The sequence below is a fragment of the Miscanthus floridulus genome, chromosome 1, assembly GCF_019320115.1.
Source record: "Miscanthus floridulus cultivar M001 chromosome 1, ASM1932011v1, whole genome shotgun sequence".
In the NCBI taxonomy this organism is placed as follows: domain Eukaryota; kingdom Viridiplantae; phylum Streptophyta; class Magnoliopsida; order Poales; family Poaceae; genus Miscanthus; species Miscanthus floridulus.
Genome location: NC_089580.1, coordinates 37,630,652 through 37,651,668, shown reverse-complemented (window position 1 = coordinate 37,651,668; position 21,017 = coordinate 37,630,652). Strand labels below are relative to the sequence as shown.

At 42.3% G+C, this 21,017-nt stretch overlaps 1 protein-coding gene across 4 annotated transcripts in view; it reads left to right on the top strand.

Annotated features, from left to right (window-relative positions):
- The first annotated feature begins 16,040 nt into the window (after positions 1-16,040).
- LOC136484334 (uncharacterized) overlaps positions 16,041-21,017 on the top strand; it is a 32,683-nt gene continuing 27,706 nt past the window's right edge. For 2 of the 4 annotated variants that reach the window (XM_066481634.1, XM_066481607.1), the window contains exons 1-8: positions 16,041-16,135; positions 17,185-17,229; positions 17,391-17,557; positions 17,663-17,975; positions 18,073-18,331; positions 18,428-18,656; positions 18,744-18,894; positions 18,989-19,177. In XM_066481634.1, coding sequence (XP_066337731.1) covers positions 17,733-17,975; positions 18,073-18,331; positions 18,428-18,656; positions 18,744-18,894; positions 18,989-19,177 — 1,071 coding nt within the window. In that variant the 5' untranslated portion in view covers positions 16,041-16,135; positions 17,185-17,229; positions 17,391-17,557; positions 17,663-17,732. Of the gene's footprint in view, positions 16,136-17,157; positions 17,230-17,390; positions 17,558-17,649; positions 17,976-18,072; positions 18,332-18,427; positions 18,657-18,743; positions 18,895-18,988; positions 19,178-21,017 lie in introns of all 4 variants that reach the window. The other 2 variants (XM_066481624.1, XM_066481627.1) reach the window with 2 other exon arrangements.

Below are 21,017 nucleotides of genomic sequence, written 5' to 3'. Positions count from 1 at the left end.
ATATACGTGAAGAAAATTGAAGGAAGCCAGCCAGACTCCATATGTATCACGTTATACGGGCTATCTCCAATACGAATCGGTCTAGAAGCAGTACATTGATATCCAAAAGAAAAACATACCGATTTCATTATCATTGAAAATTGGCATACGTATGACTGAGTACAAGGAAGCAAGCAAGATGGTCGAATTAATATATGTACGTATACATGGCATGCATGTCCTATATACCTTGCAACGATCGCCATATTTCTTACTATCAAAGCAGCGAGCCTCGGCCGCTCCTCAGGGTGGCCACGGTAGCATATTTATTTTGTCCCGTTGGATCGTCGCTTCGACGTTCAGATTCAGTTCCAGCTACTGTTCTGGAGCCTTCGTTCATCTACTCTCCGTCTCTTTACTGTGACCGTCCTCATCCTCATTCACCCCCTCGTCCCCTCCGTCGCCCGTAGCATCCCTGCCTTCGCTCCTCCCTCCATGGCCCTAGATATGCTCTTTCCTCCGTCCCTCTCCCTCTTCCTGTGGCGGCGGCGTAGGCGCGGTGGCGCGGGGCCAGCGGCGCCACCCCTGGCGCGCCCTCTGCCACGGGCGGCGCACCCTACCGCTCCGTTGCGTGCCCGGCGCTACCTCCCCAGCGCGTCTAGGCCCCACGTGCCAGCTCGGCCACAGCCCCCCAGCGCTCGTCGGCTCCGGCGCCACAAGACACAGGTGAAGGTGGCCTCCCTACCTTATTGTCCTCCCTTTCCCTTGTCGGTGCCAGGGTGCAGCGTCGATCTGTGCTTGTATGCCTTCTTTGCTAGGGTCCATCTGGGGTCTCCATGTCCGGATCCGGTCTTTTCCCCACTGGATCTGTGTACAGCACCAACAGTTAAGCCTGGGGAGCCATGGACGATGGTGGCATGGGGGAGAGCCGCTCCGGCCACACGATGAGAGAGGACTGCCTAGGTGCGCTGGCAGCGTCACTCGACCTCCATAGGTCGACGTTGGTCCTCCGGTGATCGCACCTTGACTGTCCAGATTTACTCTCCCGGTTGCTTACTGCATCTCCACGTGACACCCTCCCAATGGTTAACAGCACCAAAAATATCTTGCCTTCTTCTCTCTTCCAGATTCAGATCCAGATCCGGTCTCTCGATCTTCTGCACTAGCTACACCCTTTTCACTTGACTTGGATAGATGGATAGGTACCGAGGAACATGCAACTACACGTTGTGATTATTGATGATCCACGATTTTGTTGGTAGGCACCACTACTTTCGGTGTTTTTTTGGGTATTGCTCGCCCTTTATGCGTTACTGAAAATCAATGATTTTTGCACATCTATTGGAAAATGAGCTTGTCGTATCCAACCAGGTTCACGTCGCTGCGCCACGGTCCCTACGACTATCTTATTGGTAAGATCTGATACTAGCCTGGTCGATTTGGTACATCTATGCACCGGTTTCATCGATATGTATTCCATTTATTTTTTCCAGATGCATCGGCACTTCATTTGGGGGTAAATCACTAAACGCCCTGGTGAGTCTGCCATAGTGCCATCTACCTCTTCGTATTCTTGATAGTTATTTGTGTGTTGATGGCTGATGCTACTTGCCATTTACCTCTTGCAATTTAGTGACCATCTGCTGCTGCAGCTCCGGCAAGATTAATGCTTGGATATTGGAGATGTTTTCTTTAATTAGTGATGTTACATGGTTTAGGTTAATGTATTGCATGTACCCACATTGCAGTGGAGCTATCTTTGTTTAAGAAATAATTGCATCAAATTATGTGTTTCATGTCCTGACACCGGGCATTAATGAGGTTATTAATTTGAAAGTTTCTGTCGACTGTTGTGCTCATTTTCCACGACATCGCTGGTTGCATTTATTGATGCAGTATTGATTTTGATTCGTCCTTACTCAGGTCATTGTTTACCTTCTCTAATTATGGTCTATCTTTCCAATAGTTATAGAGACGCCAATGGCATCCACTGCTTCTATAAATATGGCAACCTTTAAACTACAATATTTCAGGTACATCCCCATTTGATCATGTTATCTTTATGAGGTACTTAGTTTCCTTATCATATCGCAAGACTCATCTAATTAGACACTTCAGTTTTACTTGGTTTAGGAGGCAACAATGATTACTGGTTGCATCTACATTAAGTGACAAGAGGCCACATCTTTTTGGTATTTCGCTTCTATACAGTGCTGCTTCATGTGCTGCAATGATTTATTGTGTTCGTTTAAGATAAAATATTGCCTTTTCGTCTCCATTTTGATGCGCAATTCCATTTCTGTTGCCTGCTCAGGTTTAGTACAGTGAGATTTTTCCCTTCAGGATGGTATATAATTCTAGTCTGTTATTTTTCCACTTGATAACATTTTCCATTATTTTCTAATATTGCGGGTTCTAATTATATTCGTCAGATAAATTGGTTAATAATGTAGTGACCTTCCCAACCTTACAAATGTCCTCCCATTCAGCTCTAAAATCAAACCGATGGTTCAACTTAATACAATCAATTTCAACAACTATGTTTACTGCTCAGCATCCTCGCTGAGTTTCATTCATCGTTCTGTGGCCAATAGTGCCTACACAATTTTTCAGGATACGTTCCAGAGCACGCTCTAAGTTTGAGTTGTTCTCCTTTTTACCTGATGATGTCTTTTAGCCTTGTAGGTGATTTCAATTTTACAATAGCCATTTCCTTTATGACTGTCTTTCAGTTTCGATTCGTTTTAGATCGTTAGCTGCAGTATTGTGTTCAGTATGGATTTATTTTTCTCACACAAGGTTTTGCATGCAGCTGGCCTATCGACGGTAGCACAAATTTTGCTACCCGTGCCATTCATGTTGTGGCAGAAAAAAACTGAACATGTCTCAATGCGCAGTGCTGCTGTTGTAATCTTTTCAGCATATATAAGTGTGTGCCTATGGTGCCTACACTTAACATATGGCATCACCCTGCCCTCTTCTCTATGTTCTCAGTATGCAAACATGGTTTCTATTTACTCAATTATATGCACTGATTCTGTAATGTACTTTCTTTGTACAGGGACATCATTCTTACCTCAGTGTGCCATCACGGGCAGCTTGCTGATGGTTGCAGGCTTACAGGCTTTGAACCTATAGGGTCTACCGAATGACAGAGTGGACGATCGGGCTACCAGTGCTGGCATCCCAGCAGCAAGGTAATATGGATTATGTGTTTTTTTTTCAGCATGCTCATATCATAGCTCATAAGAAAGGATGATGCTTTCTTTTTCTATTTATCGTTTACATTTTGTGGCCTCTTACTCTAGAGTAATAAATATGTTGAGCCAACTAGGAAAAATGTTAATTGCTTGGTCTACGCCATCTTTTTCAGACTGAACTGTAATTAAGAACTATAACACTACTACCTTTCCTAGGCTCTATCCCTTTCTGTTGTAGGCACTATTCCTTACTAAACTGTTGTGAGACTTTTCAACATATCAAACATTTCATGCTTTACAGGTGACCAATTCGAATGCAGCCACTACGCGGAATGCATGCTGCTATCAGTCATTTGGCAAATTGCTCGGACATGCACACTCCATGCCATCATCTTACACTTCACAGACCAGGTAGATCTAACAAAAGCAAATGGATAAACATATTCATCCAGCAGCTGTGCGGTGTGCCTCACTCTCCATTGGTGAGCTTTCTGACCGTGAACCAAAATACTAAGAACCTTGTCAGCACCATCAACCCAGATGTATAGCCGCTCCGTCAACCATTGTGTGTAAAAAATATGTTGTTATGTGTAAGACAGCATTGCTACTTATCATGCCGCCTAATGTACAAAGTCGCTCTGTGCTATACACTATTATGCAATGTATAAAGCACTGCCTATGCAATCAGTTTAGAACATCGCTAGACTTAAGTAGTGCCGTTATGTAAAATATATACCTATCCTGCTTGTAATACACTGTCAAATATTTCTCATGCAAGTGCTCCAACCTACATAAAAACCAATACTCCAGCTTCCCTATATATATATAATGGATGCATTTCCACCTAACTTGCGATGCGCGCAATGACGCGCATAATGCACTAGTGAAATACTATTATGGAGGAACCTCGTCGATCTAGGACATTACAGCCGGTGCTGAAGATGGATGATGTGACGGTAGGCTTTTGGCAAAGTGCAATATATGCAGGGAAGGGATTGACTAGACCTCGGACTCCAATCCACGCGTCGTGGTTCAGGGAAAGAAAAGGAAATAGGAAAGAAACACATGCGTCGGCGTGGTTACCAGGTCAGTGCAAGGTTTGGCCTGGGACAAGCAAAAATAGGAGACGTAATGGAGTTGGACTACGTATGGCCAGATTAACTGGAAATCTTTGCGTACGTATGAAAGGATCTTATTCTTGTACGCAAAATCCAGCAGCCCTATAAATAATAAAGGGTCATGGCAAGTTGTAAATATACACACATCAATCAAAATCAGTTTTTACTTTTTTGACTTCACGTCAATCCTTAGGAGTAGGAGTAATGTAGATCTCGGCGAGTTCTTCAACAAGCAAGACTGTATCGATCCGGTCGACCTTCGGCTTGCCTATGAGTACCGTCACGGTTTATACTTTTGTTTGTAAGACTGTATCGGTCCGGCCGACCTCTTATGAGCTTTAGTATAAGTTAGTTATCGATCCTTATCTAGTTAAGTACGGCTGCCATCGGTTAAGCTCGATTTCTCAAATTTCTACCTAAGTGTGGCATCCTTCGGATAGATTCATTAAGTTATCGATCTTGCTGATGTTCTTATTATCATTAGTTTCAGCAATATCAACATGTCCGATCGAGATCGATCTAGATCGGCCTCACATCTTTTAGTCCATTTATTTTGCTATATTGTAATATTTTTTTACTTTAAACGATGGATTATATTTTATCGGTCATTCTACTTTGATCTTGATCATGCATAGTACGCGGCCAATGCATGTCTGATGTTGAGTAGGTTTACTAGCTAGTTGAATCTGGTCTATAGCTTGCTATTATGGCTGTAACGATCCGGACGATCCCCACTGTTAACACTTTAAATCAGAGTATGCTAGTTGGTAGATTTGCTTTCGGCCAGGCATAACCTTAGTTGTTTGTTATGCCTGCATCAGCTAAATAGTCGATTGCCCGTACTTTTAACACTTATAGTATGTTTTCATAATTCTGTTAAATGTGAATAGATCTATTTACTTTAAAGATTTAATCTGTTATCTTTATTATGGCTACCATTGATCCGGTCGAACCCCACTGTTAAAGATAATAGGTTAGATTTGATGAGTTTATAAATATATTCATATTAAATAGTCGATTGTTCACATGCTATAATTATTTTCTACCTCAATTGGCTATTTTAGCCGATTCGACTGTGCTTTCACACATATAGCATGTTTTTCATGAACCTGTCAATATATAGATGGTTTTATGGATTCTTTGGCTTTAGTTTGTTATCATTATCATAGCTGTATCGATCCAGTCCAACCTCACTGTTGATGGTAACAGATTAAATTCAGAGCGTTTGTAGATTCATTTGTACTAGACAGTAGATTTGTTCACATATTATATCATTTCTCGTTAAACTTATCGGCTCAATGCTTTACATTGGTTATATCCATCTGCTGATGATGTTTCTTTATATTACTTATATTTGGGTGTATAGTACTTGTTCTGTCTAGATTAATCAATCATAATAAATCGCTATGACCCATGAGGCCATGAGTATCGGTTATTTTGAATTCATACCATCATCATTGATATTAGCCGATAATCTTCAATCCAGCGATCCTTGCTTTACTGATATGCTGGATATCGACTATTTAGTCGATAGCCCCATTGAATCGGCTATCTAGCCACATATCGGAACTGACTGGTGCAACATCGGCATATTCCACCTTAAACTACTGATTATTCTCTTCTTGTCAATTGCAGGGTCAAATTGACTAGCACGCCTCCGGCCTCGAAGCTGACCAATCCTGTGTTTGAAGCCAAGCGGATCTCTGGGCTTGTTCCATCAAGTAGATTCTTCCGGCTTGCAGTATGTTGATCACATCGCCACATTTCTGTGTCGACAGATTTGGAGTATCATAAAATGAGTATATAAACATACTTAAATTGATCAATGTGTATGCACACATACACAATGTTCACTATTAAAGGTGGGAGTAGCTGTAACAGAACCGCCCAATTTATACAAGATCAAGTACGGCTGTCTCCGCTAACATGTTGACACGCGCATAATTTCACTCATATAAACCCGGTAGTCCGTCGAGTGTCCCGAAAGACCTCGGTAAATCAACATCACAACCAAGATCGCGTGATTAAGCAAATACACATCACATACGTAGGGTTGCAGCGGAAAATAATATTACAAGTGGATTCATAAATAATAGTACAAGTTTGGGTTTCAAAACCGATTAGTGAAAACAACATAGCTTTTAAAAGATTACATTAATATATGTTCCAAATACATTGCTAGCATAAGTGACATCATCCGACAAAAGCATATAGATGAGAAGTAACTATAGAATCACCGAGCCCATCGACGGTTAGCCACCATCTTCAACAGGCCGAGAACTTCACCTGCAACATGGTGGGATAAACCCTGAGTACGAGATGGTACTCAGCTAGACTTACCCGTCAAAACCAGAAATAAAGGACACCAAGGGTCATGCAAGGCTTATAAGGTGGGCTAGCTTAACACAGTTGCATAAAAGAGCTTATGAATATAGTGACCAATTAAAACTTAGCATCAAGCTTATCATCATTTACCTGTCCACTAGATTAGCACCTGTACTAGAGCACTCACTTATTAGGAGCAAACAATATTAACCATAGCAGGTATAATAAGGCTGTCATCATCATATCATTATTTCTGAACTATTATGTTATTTAGTGTATCTACTTTGGAGATAAGCCCATCAAGTTCTCACTAACAGGGAGAGACGGCGACTCGAATCGAATTACAACTCAGCTGAGGGGGTATTCCTAACTCTCACCCTGGTATACTTTGTAAGGGTAGCCGTGGGTCACCTTTGGGACAACTCAGAAACCAAATTCATAGGTTCGATCAGCGCCAGCACTCTCAGGGATTACCCTTCTGCCAGGACGATCAGGACTTTTAAATCACCTGCCCTTGGACTCACGCCTACGGCTTCCTTCCGAGGCACACTTTATACTTATCGACTCCCGGCCTGAGGTGAGCTACTCGGCTTCGTGGTCGGTCTTCGGACATGGCCAACTAAGAGAGAGGCATGCGTTCAACATGAATAGGAAAGGCTCCAAGATTCAGTCCTTAAGCGACACAGACGGAGTCACTACAAACCGGCAAGCCTCCGTCCGGTCTTCATTTCAAATTAAGACAGGTTCTTTTCCACGATAGCAAATATAGCCAACCGTGCCATATGTATATTCCTATATCTCGCAGGTGACAGGAAATCACCTGACTTCTACCGCATTTAAGCAGGGCTAAGCACTACACGAACCTAAGCTACATAGGATTTAGGGTATCAATATCTAGACAAGGATTGGGTAACCAATGCAGCAAGTGTTTGCATCCAACACCTAAACTTAATGCAACAATATATATGTAACAATAATACTTTAACTGCATTTTGGAAATTAGTAGGCTTAATATGCTCCAGGGCTTGCTTGGGATCCGACACAAGTCAGTTCAGTTAGCTTGCACCGTCCTGGTGACATCTCAGGTCCTAGCACTTGCTTAGTCCTTCCATCTTCGGGATAGATCCATCAAACGCTGTCTTTGGGTTTTGCTCCAACATCGCATCCTTCACGTGGTGCATCTAGCGTACCTAGATGAGATGCAATATGCAAGTGTATGAATACATGGAAGTGCAATAGACAATGCATCGCATGCAGTAAGTAAGACAAGCACAAGGTTACATTAACATGCACAAGCACTTCGCATTGTCTACTTTAAATATCGCACAATTTATCATCCCACGATAGCAAAGAAGACGACAACACCAAGCATGACACAAGTTTCCCAAGATCTCAGGTACTCTAACTCAACCATCATCAAAGGTATGAGCCACACTTAGCAATATACAAGCAAACAACTATAATTGGAATCTGTCAATTTCTGGACATGCAAACAACAGCTACAAGATTTGGCTATAATTGGAGTTACACAAATCCAAATGACTTACAAGAAGACATTCTGGAAATCTTATGAAATTATCTACATTTCATCTATAACCATCATAGCATGATTCACAAGTTAAGTAGGTAGAAATTATACATTTACAGAAACTGGTCCACAATTGACAGAGAGCAGCTATTTCTGAAACCCAACTTTCAACAGGCATAACTCACTAACCACAAGACCAAATACCACCAAATTTTAACATCAGCTAGATACATGAATTATCTACAACTTTGTTATTATCACCAAAAGCTCATTCAAATCCTAACTAGATCAAACACTAGCATTTTTCAGATCTGCTCAGAATACAATCAAAACCTGACAGGAGACTTAAAAGTCATGTAACTCCTACACTATCAGGCCTATGGCCTTACAGAACACAAGCAAGACCATGGAATTTGCTACAACTTTTGTATTCACAACAACCATAGCAAACATTATTTACACCACGAAAATAATTGCATAAGCAAAACTGCAAATGCAATCCAATAGCAGTGGTACAGAAAACTGATAGGAACTTCAGAGAAGCATAACTGGAGTTCTAGATCTCCAACAAACATGAACCATAACTTTTTGAAAATCTTAGGAAGTTACCTACAACTTTCTTATTCTCATATTAAAATGATTCTACAGTTAGAAGGGTCAATTAATCCAATAATTGCATCTCTGTCCAAAACATAGACAGAAACTGACATGCCACTTTAAACAGCTATAAATAGAGTTATATATGTCCAATAAATGTGGTTCTAGACTTTTTAGAAATCTTAACAAATTATAAACAACTTTGTTAGTAACACCTAAAGCTAATTCTACTATTAAGGAGGCCCCACAATAAGAACAAGGAAACCCTCTCTCGGTTTGGGCAGAAACAACCACAGAGATTTAAGCAAGTATAACTCAAGATCTACTTAACCAAAAATCATGATATTTAGCTTTTTAAAAATCTTAATAAAAGTACTACAACTCATGTATTATCATGAAGTCATGATTCATAACTTAACTAAGCCAATTAATTAAAACATGCAGGACTATTCAGAATAGGAGCAAAGCAATATAGTACATTTGTTATTTTTAAAACTCTAAAAATATACATCCTACACTTCTGAAATTTTTACCAGATAACAACAATAACCATGTGAGCACTCCATAAAAATTTCACATTTATTTGAGCAAAAGAACTACAGTTATGAAAAAGACAAATACAACTAGCATTAAAAACCTAACTGCATAAATCTATTTTTACAGCTAAACCTTTAAACTAAAATATGTAATATTATAGATCTAGTGCATAGATAATTTCACAAGGATTCCAAAAAGTCATCATTTACTATTTTACGAGTTTTCTACAAATTACTACGAATTTGCAAAGTGGAGCATTCAAATCTGTAAAAACCAGAGAAAAGGAATTGAAATCTTGCATCGGGGTCCCTGTGGAAAACATAAATTAAACGTCAGCGAATCGACCCTTCTCGACACTATTCACTGGAGTCACTAGTTCTTCACATAACCCCTGCCTTTTCCCTTATTGCCGCGCGAGCTCCATCGTCTTCCACCTTAGGACGGCAGCGCAGGGGAGCGGCCGGCTCGTGGCTCCGGCGGCCGTGGTCGTCAACGGCGGCGGTGGAGTGGTGGGGAGGACTAGGGGGCCCGCATGCACCCATAGGGCTACCCAGCTCGGCCCGAGGTGGCTTATGGCTGTGTGGCCATGGCAACCAGCGGCGGCGACGTCAGCGACTCCGAGGACGAACAGCACAGGCGAGGGAGGGAGGTGGCTAAGGGGTTCGACGTGCACAGCAGGTGAATGCGAGGGCGCTGAGGCTCTTGGCTCGCACCGCAGACGAGCGGAGGGTGGTGGCCACGGAGCTCAGTGGCGGCGTCCATGGCGGACGCGCTCTGGCGTGCGTGCGCGCGGAGGAAGAGTGCCAGGGTGAGCGGAAGCGAGTGAGGGAGGCAAGGAGACACACAGGCGCTCGGTTTTGGAGCAGCAGGGCGAGAGGCGGCGCGTGGCATGGAGGTTGGATGCGCATCAGCCATGTCAGGCGTGCTCCGGTGCATGACGGCCACGATGCCATTTCGTCAAACACGTGGCGGGCATCAGTGTAGGCAAGGTGGGGAACCGATTTGGGTTGGCTCGGGTTCGAATTGGACATTGGGCCAAAAACAAAGTTTGCTCACCTTGGCTTGCTCTACATATTTCATTTAGTTACCAAGGTCATTAGGGTAGTAGATTAGCGGATAATTGGCTCCTAAAATGCCACTGTCAACAACTTAATAAGGATTAAGCCTTGCTCGGTTAGGACTCCAATTTGTTGGTCAAAACATGATCAAACTTGACCCAACTTTTTACATGCTCTTCTCTAATGAAATATCTCCAACTTCTATTTTTGGGTCAAAGCATGATGCTTAATAAAAACTCAAGAACGCGGCATGCCAACCTAATGACAATGAATTCCAGACTTGGAATAATTCTAAGTGCTGAAAACAACAGCAAATTCGATCTTGTGACCTCGATTTGACTTACTTCCAAGCTGATCTAGCTCTTAGTCCAAAAACCAAGTTTGTTCTACATGATATGGACTACAACTTTCATTTAAAGTCCAACCTCAAAACTGGTATAGAATCTACTGTTCTACTTTGACCAAAGTAGGATCACAATGAAGCTTAAATTATCCTTTTTGATCCATTGGAGCATTTTCTGGCCACCTGCTCAACATGAATCCTTCATAACTTTTGTTCATGAGTGCAAGTAGAGTTGTTTGAGCATGGTACCAAGGTTTGGTTGATTTCATAGGTTTCCATCCACTTGATAAAGCAATTCATGCAAAGATATGACTTATCATTTCATGTGACTTTTTGATTCCAAACTTCATAAAACTTTTCCAGTGATCCATATAGATGGGTATTGACGTGAGACACATGAAGATATTCCAATAACACCAGCCAAGCATATATCTTGAAAAGACCTATATGTAAAGCAAGGGTGCAATATCCGAGTTTAGGTTGGGGCTCATTTCCATAGGTTTGACCTTGACATCTTCATCACCACTTAACATGCCATGTTTGAGTTTAAACCCATTGCTTAACTGGTGATAAACACCTAGGGTGTTACAGTAACTACTCTCGGGGTAGAAAAAATGCACCCTATAGATATAGAATAGATATAGATATAGGTATATGTATAATCCTGGCGTTATAGAAGCAGCTTTTATACACGTTTAGGTATGAGCATTTGAAATACCATAGACACGTATAAGCACGTGTGCGTGTTCACTAGTATAAATTAAAGGCACCCTAACAACATTCGAAGGTACTTCCTCCATCCATAAATGAATCAATTCGTAGAGTTGTCTTAATTTAGATATAGAATAGATATAGATATAGGTATATGTATAATCCTAGAGTTATAGAAGCAACTTTTATACACGTTTAGGTATGAGCATTTGAAATACCATAGACACGTATAAGCACGTGTGCATGTTCACTAGTATAAATTAAAGGCACCCTAACAACATTCGATGGTACTTCCTCTGTCCATAAATGAATCAATTCGTAGAGTTGTCTTAATTTAGATATTTTTTATGTTTACAACAACAACAACAACAAAGCCTTTAAGTCCCAAACAAGTTGGGGTAGGCTAGAGTTGAAACCCAGCAGAAGCAATCAAGGTTTAGGCACGTGAATAACTATTTTCTAAGCACTCCTATCTAAGGCTAAGTCTTTGGATATTTTCCATCCTTTCAAGTCTCCTTTTATTGTCTCTACCCAAGTCAACTTCGATCTTCCTCTACCTCTCTTCACGTTACTATCCTGGCTTAGGATTCTACTATGCACTGGTGCCTCTAGAGGTCTCCGTTGGATATGTCCAAACCATCTCAACCGGTGTTGGACAAGCTTTTCTTCATTTGGTGCTACCCCTAATCTATCACGTATATCATCATTCCAAACTCGATCCCTTCTCGTATGACCGCAAATCCAACGCAACATACGTATTTCCGCGACACTTATCTGTTAAATATGTCATCTTTTTGTAGGCCAACATTCTACACCATACAACATAGCAGGTCTAATCACCGTCCTATAAAACTTGCATTTTAGCTTCTGTGGTACCCTTTTGTCACATAGGACACCAGATGCTTGGTGCCACTTCATCCACCCTGCTTTGATTCTATGACTAACATCTTCATCAATATCCCCGTCTCTCTATAGCATTGATCCTAAATATCGAAATATATCTTTCTTAGGCACTACTTGACCTTCCAAACTAAGATCTTCCTCCTCCCGAGTAGTAGTGCTGAAGTCACATCTCATATACTCAATTTTAGTTCTATTGAGTCTAAAACCTTTGGACTCCAAAGTCTCCCGCCATAACTCCAGTTTTTGATTCACTCCTGTCTAGCTTTCATCAACTAGCACTACATCATCCGTGAAAAGCATACACCAAGGGATGTCCCCTTGTATGTCCCTTGTGACATCATCCATCACTAAGGCAAACAGATAAGGGCTCAAAGCTGACCCTTGATGTAGTCCTATCCTAATCAGGAAATCATCCATGTCTCCATCACTTGTTTGAACACTAGTCACAACATTGTTATACATGTCCTTAATGAGCCTGACGTACTTTGTTGGGACTTTATGTTTGTCCAAAGCCCACCACATAACATTCCTTGGTATTTTATCATAAGCCTTCTCCAAGTCAATAAAAACCATGTGTAGGTCCTTCTTCTTCTCCATATATCGCTCCATAACTTGTCTTATTAAGAAAATGGCTTCCATGGTTGACCTTCCGGGCATGAAACCAAATTGGTTCATAGATATCTGCGTTATTGCTCTCAAGCGATGCTCGATGACTCTCTCCCATAGCTTCATAGTATGGCTTATCAACTTAATTCCCTGGTAATTAGTACAACTTTGAATATCCCCTTTATTCTTGTAGATCGGTACCAATATACTTCTCCTCCACTCGTCATGCATCTTGTTCGATCGAAAAATATGGTTGAACAGCTTGGTTAGCCATACTATAGCTATGTCCCCGAGGCATCTCTACACCTCGATTGAGATACCATCCGGTCCCATCGCCTTACCTCCTTTCATACTTTTCAACGCCTCTCTGACATCGGATTCTTGGATTCTTCGCACAAAGCGCCTATTGGTGTCATCAAAAGAGTCATCCAACTAAAAGGTTGTGTTTGTATTCTCACCATTGAACAATTTGTCAAAATACTCTTGCCATCGATGTCGGATCTCATCATCCTTCACTAAGAGATGCTCCCTTTCATCCTTAATGCACTTAACTTGGTTGAAGTCCCTTGTCTTTCTCTCACGAACCCTAGCCATCCTATAAATGTCCTTCTCTTCTTCCTTTGTACTCAAATGTTGGTAAAGGTCCTCGTACGCTCTACCCTTTGCCACACTTACAGCTCGCTTTGTAGTCTTCTTTGCCACCTTATACTTCTCTATGTTGTCCACACTCCTATCATGATACAAGCGTTTATAGCATTCTTTCTTCTTCTTAATAGCCCTTTGCACTTCCTCGTTCCACCACCAAGTATCTTTAGCCTCGCCTCCACTTCCTTTGGTTACTCCACACACCTTTGATGCCGCATTTCGAATATTGGTTGCCATCTTCTCCCACATGTTGTTTATGTCCTCTTCTTCCTTCTAAGAGCCCTCTTTGATAATCTTTTCCCTGAATACCTCTGACGTCTCCCCTTTTAGTTTTCATCACTTTGTTTTTTTAATCTTAGCTTGTTTATCCCTACGGGTACGCACCTGAAAACGAAAGTCTGCCACCAAAAGCTTATGTTGAGAAACAACACACTCCCCTGGTATCATCTTGCAACCCAAGCATGCTCATTTGTCCTTTCTTCTTGCTAGGACAAAGTCAACCTGGCTAGAATGTTGTCCGCTACTGAAGGTCACTAGATGAGATTCTCTCTTTCTAAAGAAAGTGTTGGCTATCATCAGATCAAAAGCTATCGCGAAGTCCAGAACTTCCTCCCCCTCCTGATTCCTACTACCATACCCAAAACCTTCATGAACTACCTCAAAACCTTCGCTTGTAGTATCTACATGTCCATTAAGATCTTCTTCTATAAAAAGCTTCTCACTACTAGGTACAACTCTAATCAGGCCAACCAAGTCTTCCCAGAACTATCTCTTAGCACTCTCGTCGAGGCCTACTTGGGGGGCATATGCACTAATTACGTTCAAGACCATATCACCAATGACAAGCTTGACTAAGATAATCCTATCTCCTTGCCTTCTCACTCCTACCACCCTATTCTTGAGGCTCTTATCAATCAAAACTCCTACTCCATTTTTATTCACGTCTGTCCATGTGTACCAAAGCTTGAAACCTGTATTGTCCACCTTCTTCACCTTTTAACCCTTCCATTTAGTCTCTTGAACGTATAATATATTTACACGCCTTCTAGTCGTGGTATCAACTAATTCTCTTAACCTACCTATAAGCGACCCTACATTCCAACTACCTAAACGGATCTTAGTTGGTTCGACTAGCTTCCTTACTCTTCGCACCCGTCGACTCAGATGTGAAGACCCTTGCTCATTTTTCACTTCACCCGGACGCCGATGTAGCGCGCCACTAAGGAAGCGACGACCCGATCCTTGCTCACTTGACACCATGCCCAGATTACGACATGGCGCGTCACCAAGGGGGTGTCGACCCGGCCCTTGCCCATTTAACACCATACATAGGTTTCGATATGGCGCGTCGCTAAGAGGGTTACGCCCCAACGGTTTTCTTTCGGGTTTCATCTTTATTAGAATGACTAGATTTAACATTGGCTCGCCACGCCTATCACAACATTTCTCCTTTACCAGGGCTTGATCAAATCAAATTAATAGAAAAGAGCACATAAACAGTTATGTCACCAAATAAAATATTAAAAAAAAATATTTTAGGGTGTATCTCATGATATTAATTTAATATCATAAATCTTGTTGCTTATTTTTATAAATTTGACAAGCGACTTGAAAGAAAAACATGTTCGCTCGAACTTATCAGTCTGACTTGTCAATCATGGAACAATGTTTTTCTCTCACAACAAATCAGCTTCAACTGGCTTATCAACCGCAGAGTGTATAAATTAATTTATCCAGATGAATATACTACAGTAGATGGCACGTATTTGACATTAGAACGACACAGTCCGGCCCAAAACGTGGTCCAAGACGGAAGGCTCATCAACTCGTATGCCCTGCAACCAAAGCCCACGTAAACAAGGCACGTCACGTAACTAAAGCCCTGGACCAGGCCGGCAGGAGGAACCAGGCCCGTGTTGCCTTGGCTCGTATTGTGCAAGCTCGTCTTGTTTGGTAGCCTGTTTCACCTCATGCTGGCTGGTCATCGCACGTGATTGGTTCCTTGCTTCACCTGCTTGCTTCCGCTCGTCAGAGACTCCATAGCCTTAGTTGGCCCTCCACGAACGCGGAGAATCTGGGCCTGTTTGTTTCCCTGGATCAGCCTCTGGGCCGTGCCCGCCGGGTGCAGGGGGCTTGTTGGTTTCCCTGGAGAGCAGCTGGGCCTAGCCAGCGCGGGCATTAGAGCAGGCCGGCGCCAGGCTCCCGGGTCTACGTCTCCACCGAGCCTGGCTACGGGGGCTCCTTTGCACGAGCTGGACCAGGCCACACAAGAAGAGCTGCCAACCAAACGCAAACAAAAGGTAAAGATGCTGCATGCAGCATGCCGTCGTCCAGGCAGCGCCAAAACAGTCTACCAATCATGCCCTAAAGTCACCAACGCAGCAACCGAGCAACTCCCCACCTACTGCCACTCTGCTAGTACATACATTCTCTGCCACTCCTATATAATAACCTACCCCCCCCCCCCCCCCCCCCCCCCCCCCCCCCCCCCCAAGCGCTACCTGCTCAGTGCCCATCTCCTTCCAGCTTCCACTGCGCGTTGACGAACGAAGACTAGCTAGCTGCAGGCGGAGTTTGTTTTCCAGGTTAGTGCTTTCGTTCCCCTTTGCTGTTTTCCCCGTAAAATCTGCTATCTGCTGTTGGCAGATCTAGCTTTACTGGTCGGTCTGAGCTTAATCTGGCAGATCTGCCGCTGGCCGCACGCTGCCTATGTTTTGCTTTCATGGAAGCTCTGTTGGTCTATCGGTAGAGGTCAACGCGGAGGAGAAAGAGCTAAATCGGTGACCCTTCCATATCCATAAGAAACAAAGATTTCAACCACCAAATTGCTGATGTAGTTTTACCAAGTTGCTGATATAGTTTTGATTATACTAAAGAAATTTGTTCTTACAGAATCTGGATCAACCGATGGTATAACTAATCAAACCCATAAATCGAAACCTTGATCAGTTTATTGTCTAACCAAGTCTAGATAAATGTACTTATACAATCTATGATGATGGTTGCTATGTAGAAAATCGAGAGAGGTCTCTTGCCATAATCATTAATATAGACACACTAATTTTAAACACATCAACAACTAATTTAATTAGATATTAGAATTACATATTTTTAATATGGGTCCTCAAATAAAATCACAGAGCTTGGTTTATGTAACAATAAATGGATAGTGCAAAAATTAAAGTTATCATATATTTAGTTATTTCTATGCTTGCAATGAAAGAAAAAATATTTTAATTCAATACGTGCTTAATTGGATATTGTTATACTTGCCAACATTAATTTATATTATGAATGTTATGACCATTATTAAATAAATTATGGATTTAAAGCTTTATAGAAAGGATAAAACATAAATATGTACCATTGTCTTGATCGTTTGATAGTTCTTTTTTTCCATGTTTGCTAGTAATACTTTAGGTTTAGAATAAAAAATAGATCATATTTAAACAAACATCAGATCTGTTTTACATAACAGATAATGCACATGAAAAATAAATATGTCTTGATAAAATGAGCGGGAGGTATACTATATATTAGGCACACACAATTTATCAGCGGTTGTAAATTTTAGTAGATGATATTTGAATTCTTGATTTCTGGTCAGATGATACATCTATACATTTCTTGACAGTAACTAGTCCCTGATTGGTCATCGGTTGGAGCCCCGGAGCTGGAGGTATATGGTTACTTAGCACATGCAATCTTTATTTCATTTTGTTGGTTGTCCAAGAGGCGCAAGTGCATTCTTATCAATGTCTTACGTACTCATTTGAGTAGATACACAGATTATTGCAGCTTGTGGATGGCACCTCAAATTTTCTTTTATTCATTTGACAGTTATTGCTCCTTAATTTGGAACATGTATATGAAGGGCTCAACTTGGATGCAGTACAATCAAGCAAACTACATTTTATTCTAATTAACCTAGCAGTTTAATCAGTCCTGTTACACCTCAACTCTGATATCCATCACAAGCAAAGGACTGGATTGCACGTCTTCTCCAGGTTTGAGTCTCTCTATCTGCTTACTTAGAACTAACCATGGTTCTGCATGTCCATGCCACTTTGATCATCACACATGTTGGTGTTTATATCAGCTTTAATTTGCAGCCGTGGGCCTTGTAGAGCCAGTTCAGTGATTGGACTTGCAGTGGCGGTTGAGGCCTTAGATCCACCATCCATGGCCGCATTTCCGCGATCTCACCACGATCCTCCAAATATCACGGTGGCGCCTTCTCCCCTCCCTGGCATTCGTGAACATGAAGCCGCTCCTTCTCTTTTTCCAACCAGGGGAAGCAATAATTTGGTCCATGCAAGCAAGGTGTTTCCAAAACGTGTGCCACTCTATTTATTGAAGAAGATAACAAATGGTTTCTCTGTTGACCGTGAACTTGGTACTGGTGCATATGGAAAAGTTTACAAGGTACGACTTAAGAGGCAGACATGGTGTCATAGTCATTTTCTGTTTTCACATGTTATATGCTTGCATTAAACCATGCTTTATATGCGATGTTAAGCAGGGAGTGCATAAAAATGGTGAAACTATCGCTGTGAAGTTGCTTCATTCCATGCCTGGACTTGATGACGAACGTTTTGAGGAGGAGTTTCACAACCTTGCAATACTCCAACACAAGAATATTGTGCGTCTTGTTGGCTTTTGCCATGAAATTCAACGCGAATTCGTACTGCATGACGGAAGAATGATTTTTGCTGATAGCAAACATATGGCGCTCTGCTTTGAATATATGCATAATGGAAGCCTTGATAAGTACATTTTTGGTATTATTTTGCTCTTCTTTCTCGTATGATCAGTTTATTTCTCTTGAAGTAACCATTCTTCAAATTTACATTTTGAGACACTGTTTGCTCCAACAGATGAATATAGTGGTCATGACTGGCCCACACGCTATGCAATAATTAAGGGGATCTGTGAGGGTTTGAAATACCTTCACGAGGAATTGAACCCTCCTATTTATCATTTGGATTTAAAACCAGCTAACATATTGTTGGATGATAATATGATGCCAAAGCTTGCGGATTTTGGTTTGTCAAAGATTTTTGAACAAGAACGGACGAAAATCACAAAAAGTTGTATAGGAACACAGTAAGATTAATTATTCATGAATTACACTTGCAATGAATTATGTTTTGTGTTTCATCATATCAGTAACATGAATGATGCCTTATGCAGTGGATATCTACCACCAGAATATATAGATGATAATTTAATCTCAAATAAGCTGGACATATTCAGCTTGGGTGTCATCATCATAAAGATTATAACTGGACCTACAGGTTACACCCAGTGTGCTGAAATGCCTTCCAAGCAATTTGTTGAGCTTGTAAGAGAACTTTCCTAGAAATGATGATTAATTGTAACTTTTCTGGAAATAGCACTTGCTCTATACTTCATTTTTCTATGTTCTGAAATAACAGGTACATCAAAGATGGAAGAATAGGTTACAAGCAACACCAGTAGATGAATATGCACCGGAGACATATTCTGAACAAGTAATGAGATGCATTGAAATGGCTTTAACTTGTGTGGAGACTGATCGGCACAAAAGACCGAGTATAGGGGCTATAATTGAGAAGCTAAATAAGATGGACACAACTACCGACCAGGTATAGTCACTAACGAGTAACGACACTCTTTTCATTCTTGGTATAATTCACCTCTTTTCTTGTCCTCTGTTCGATAAAAATCATCTTCAAATGCTTTAACCATCCTATTAGTAATAGGAGGTCTTTATTGAAGTTTCCATGTTAATTCTCATGAGACACACTAAGGAAAAAAAAAGATAAAATCCTATTTTTTCAAAAAAATATGATAGATCTAGCTTAACTTGTAGACTCTAATCGCCACTGATAATAGGCAAAAATGGCTATCGAACACTGAAAGTGAAGTCGTATTGTCCGCGACACCAAAAAAAAGTCCAATTGTTTGGTGGATGCTCTAGTTTGTGATAAATTTATGGGAAGACATTGTGTCCATTATTAAAACATTCATTCATTTCTAACCCAGGAGGAGAGAGGACAATAGTGAAATTACATTTTTGTCGTAGTCCCTTTCTTCCTCTCTGTATTTGTATTCTTTCTCTCCCCCTTTCTCTATCCTGCACACCATGGCTCCTCCCGTAGTCCCGTCTCCCTCCTCCGCCATGGTGGCCCCCCTTTGCGGTCTTCTCTCTCCTTCCTCCCTCTCTCAGCCCGGCGAGATACTCTTGTGCTGCAGGATGGCTGCGACGCGCGTAAGCCCTCGGTTGGGAAGGGGACAGTGTGCACGCGAGCTCCGAAGGTGGCGGCGCTATGCACGCGAGCTCAGCTAGGAGATGGCGGTTGCGTGTGGTGGAGCTCGATCAGTGAGGCGGTGGCGTGCGTCAGTGCGTGCGAGCTCTGCCAGGGCGACGGCGGCACGCATGCGACCTCAGCTGAGGAGGCAGCGCAATGGCATCTGGGCAAGCCCTCATGCCTCCTCTTCCATGGCCTCTTCCTGCAAATGCATCGTTGCACCTCCAACTCCATCCCACAACCTTGGACGGTAGATCCGGTTCAGAGGACATAGTGATGTCTCCTTTGTCCCGAGCCTTGATCTACAACGCCGCCTTGCCTGTGCTTGCCCCATTGCTGCAAGGTGCCTCGCCGTGCGCCCTATGTGTAAGCAAAGGAGTAGAGAATACAGATAGCAAGCAATCAACAGAAGAACAAGCAAGAATCTGGGAAGTTGAGTTCGTAGACGAAGAACAGGAGTGCTTGAGAGTTACAGTGTTCTGTTTGTAATTGATTGATATCCTCCACTCTCTCTGTCTCTCATTACATATACTAGCCAAACACGGCACTAGAGCTAGATATCGAGCTGGCTCGGCTCGGCTCGGTCTGGCTCTGTAGGATAACGAGCTGGCTCGACACTCTCGCCAGCTGTTGGTCGATCACTTCCACTCCGGCCCATGGACTCGTATGTTGGGCCTGTGGATACGCTCTCCTCGATGCGGCCCACGCCCGACCTGATTGTTGTCGTAGAGATCGGTGTGGCCGACGTCGTCCTCGTTCTCTTCCAGGCTTGATGGTGTAGAAGTACGGGTGCCGACATCCCCTCCCCGATAAGAACCTGCTTGCCCCCAAGCAGGTGCTCGAGGAAAGCGCTGACGCAAAGTCTCCATGTCTTCCCAAGTCGCCAGAGCTGATGGCATTCCTGACCATTGGATGAGAGCTTGGAGGCGAACATCAGTACCAACCTTGGTGACACGTTTCTGCAGTACTCGCTCAGGAACCTACAGACCATCAAGTGAGGAGGGTAATGGTTGAGCAGTGTGGGTTACCGGGACCGCCACCTTCAATTGAGATACATGAAACACCGGGTGGACTGAGGATGACTCCGGCAGCTTCAACTTATATGCCACAGTCCCAATCTTTTCAGTGATCAAGTAAGGCCCGAAGAAGCGATAAGCAAGCTTTTGGTTTGCTC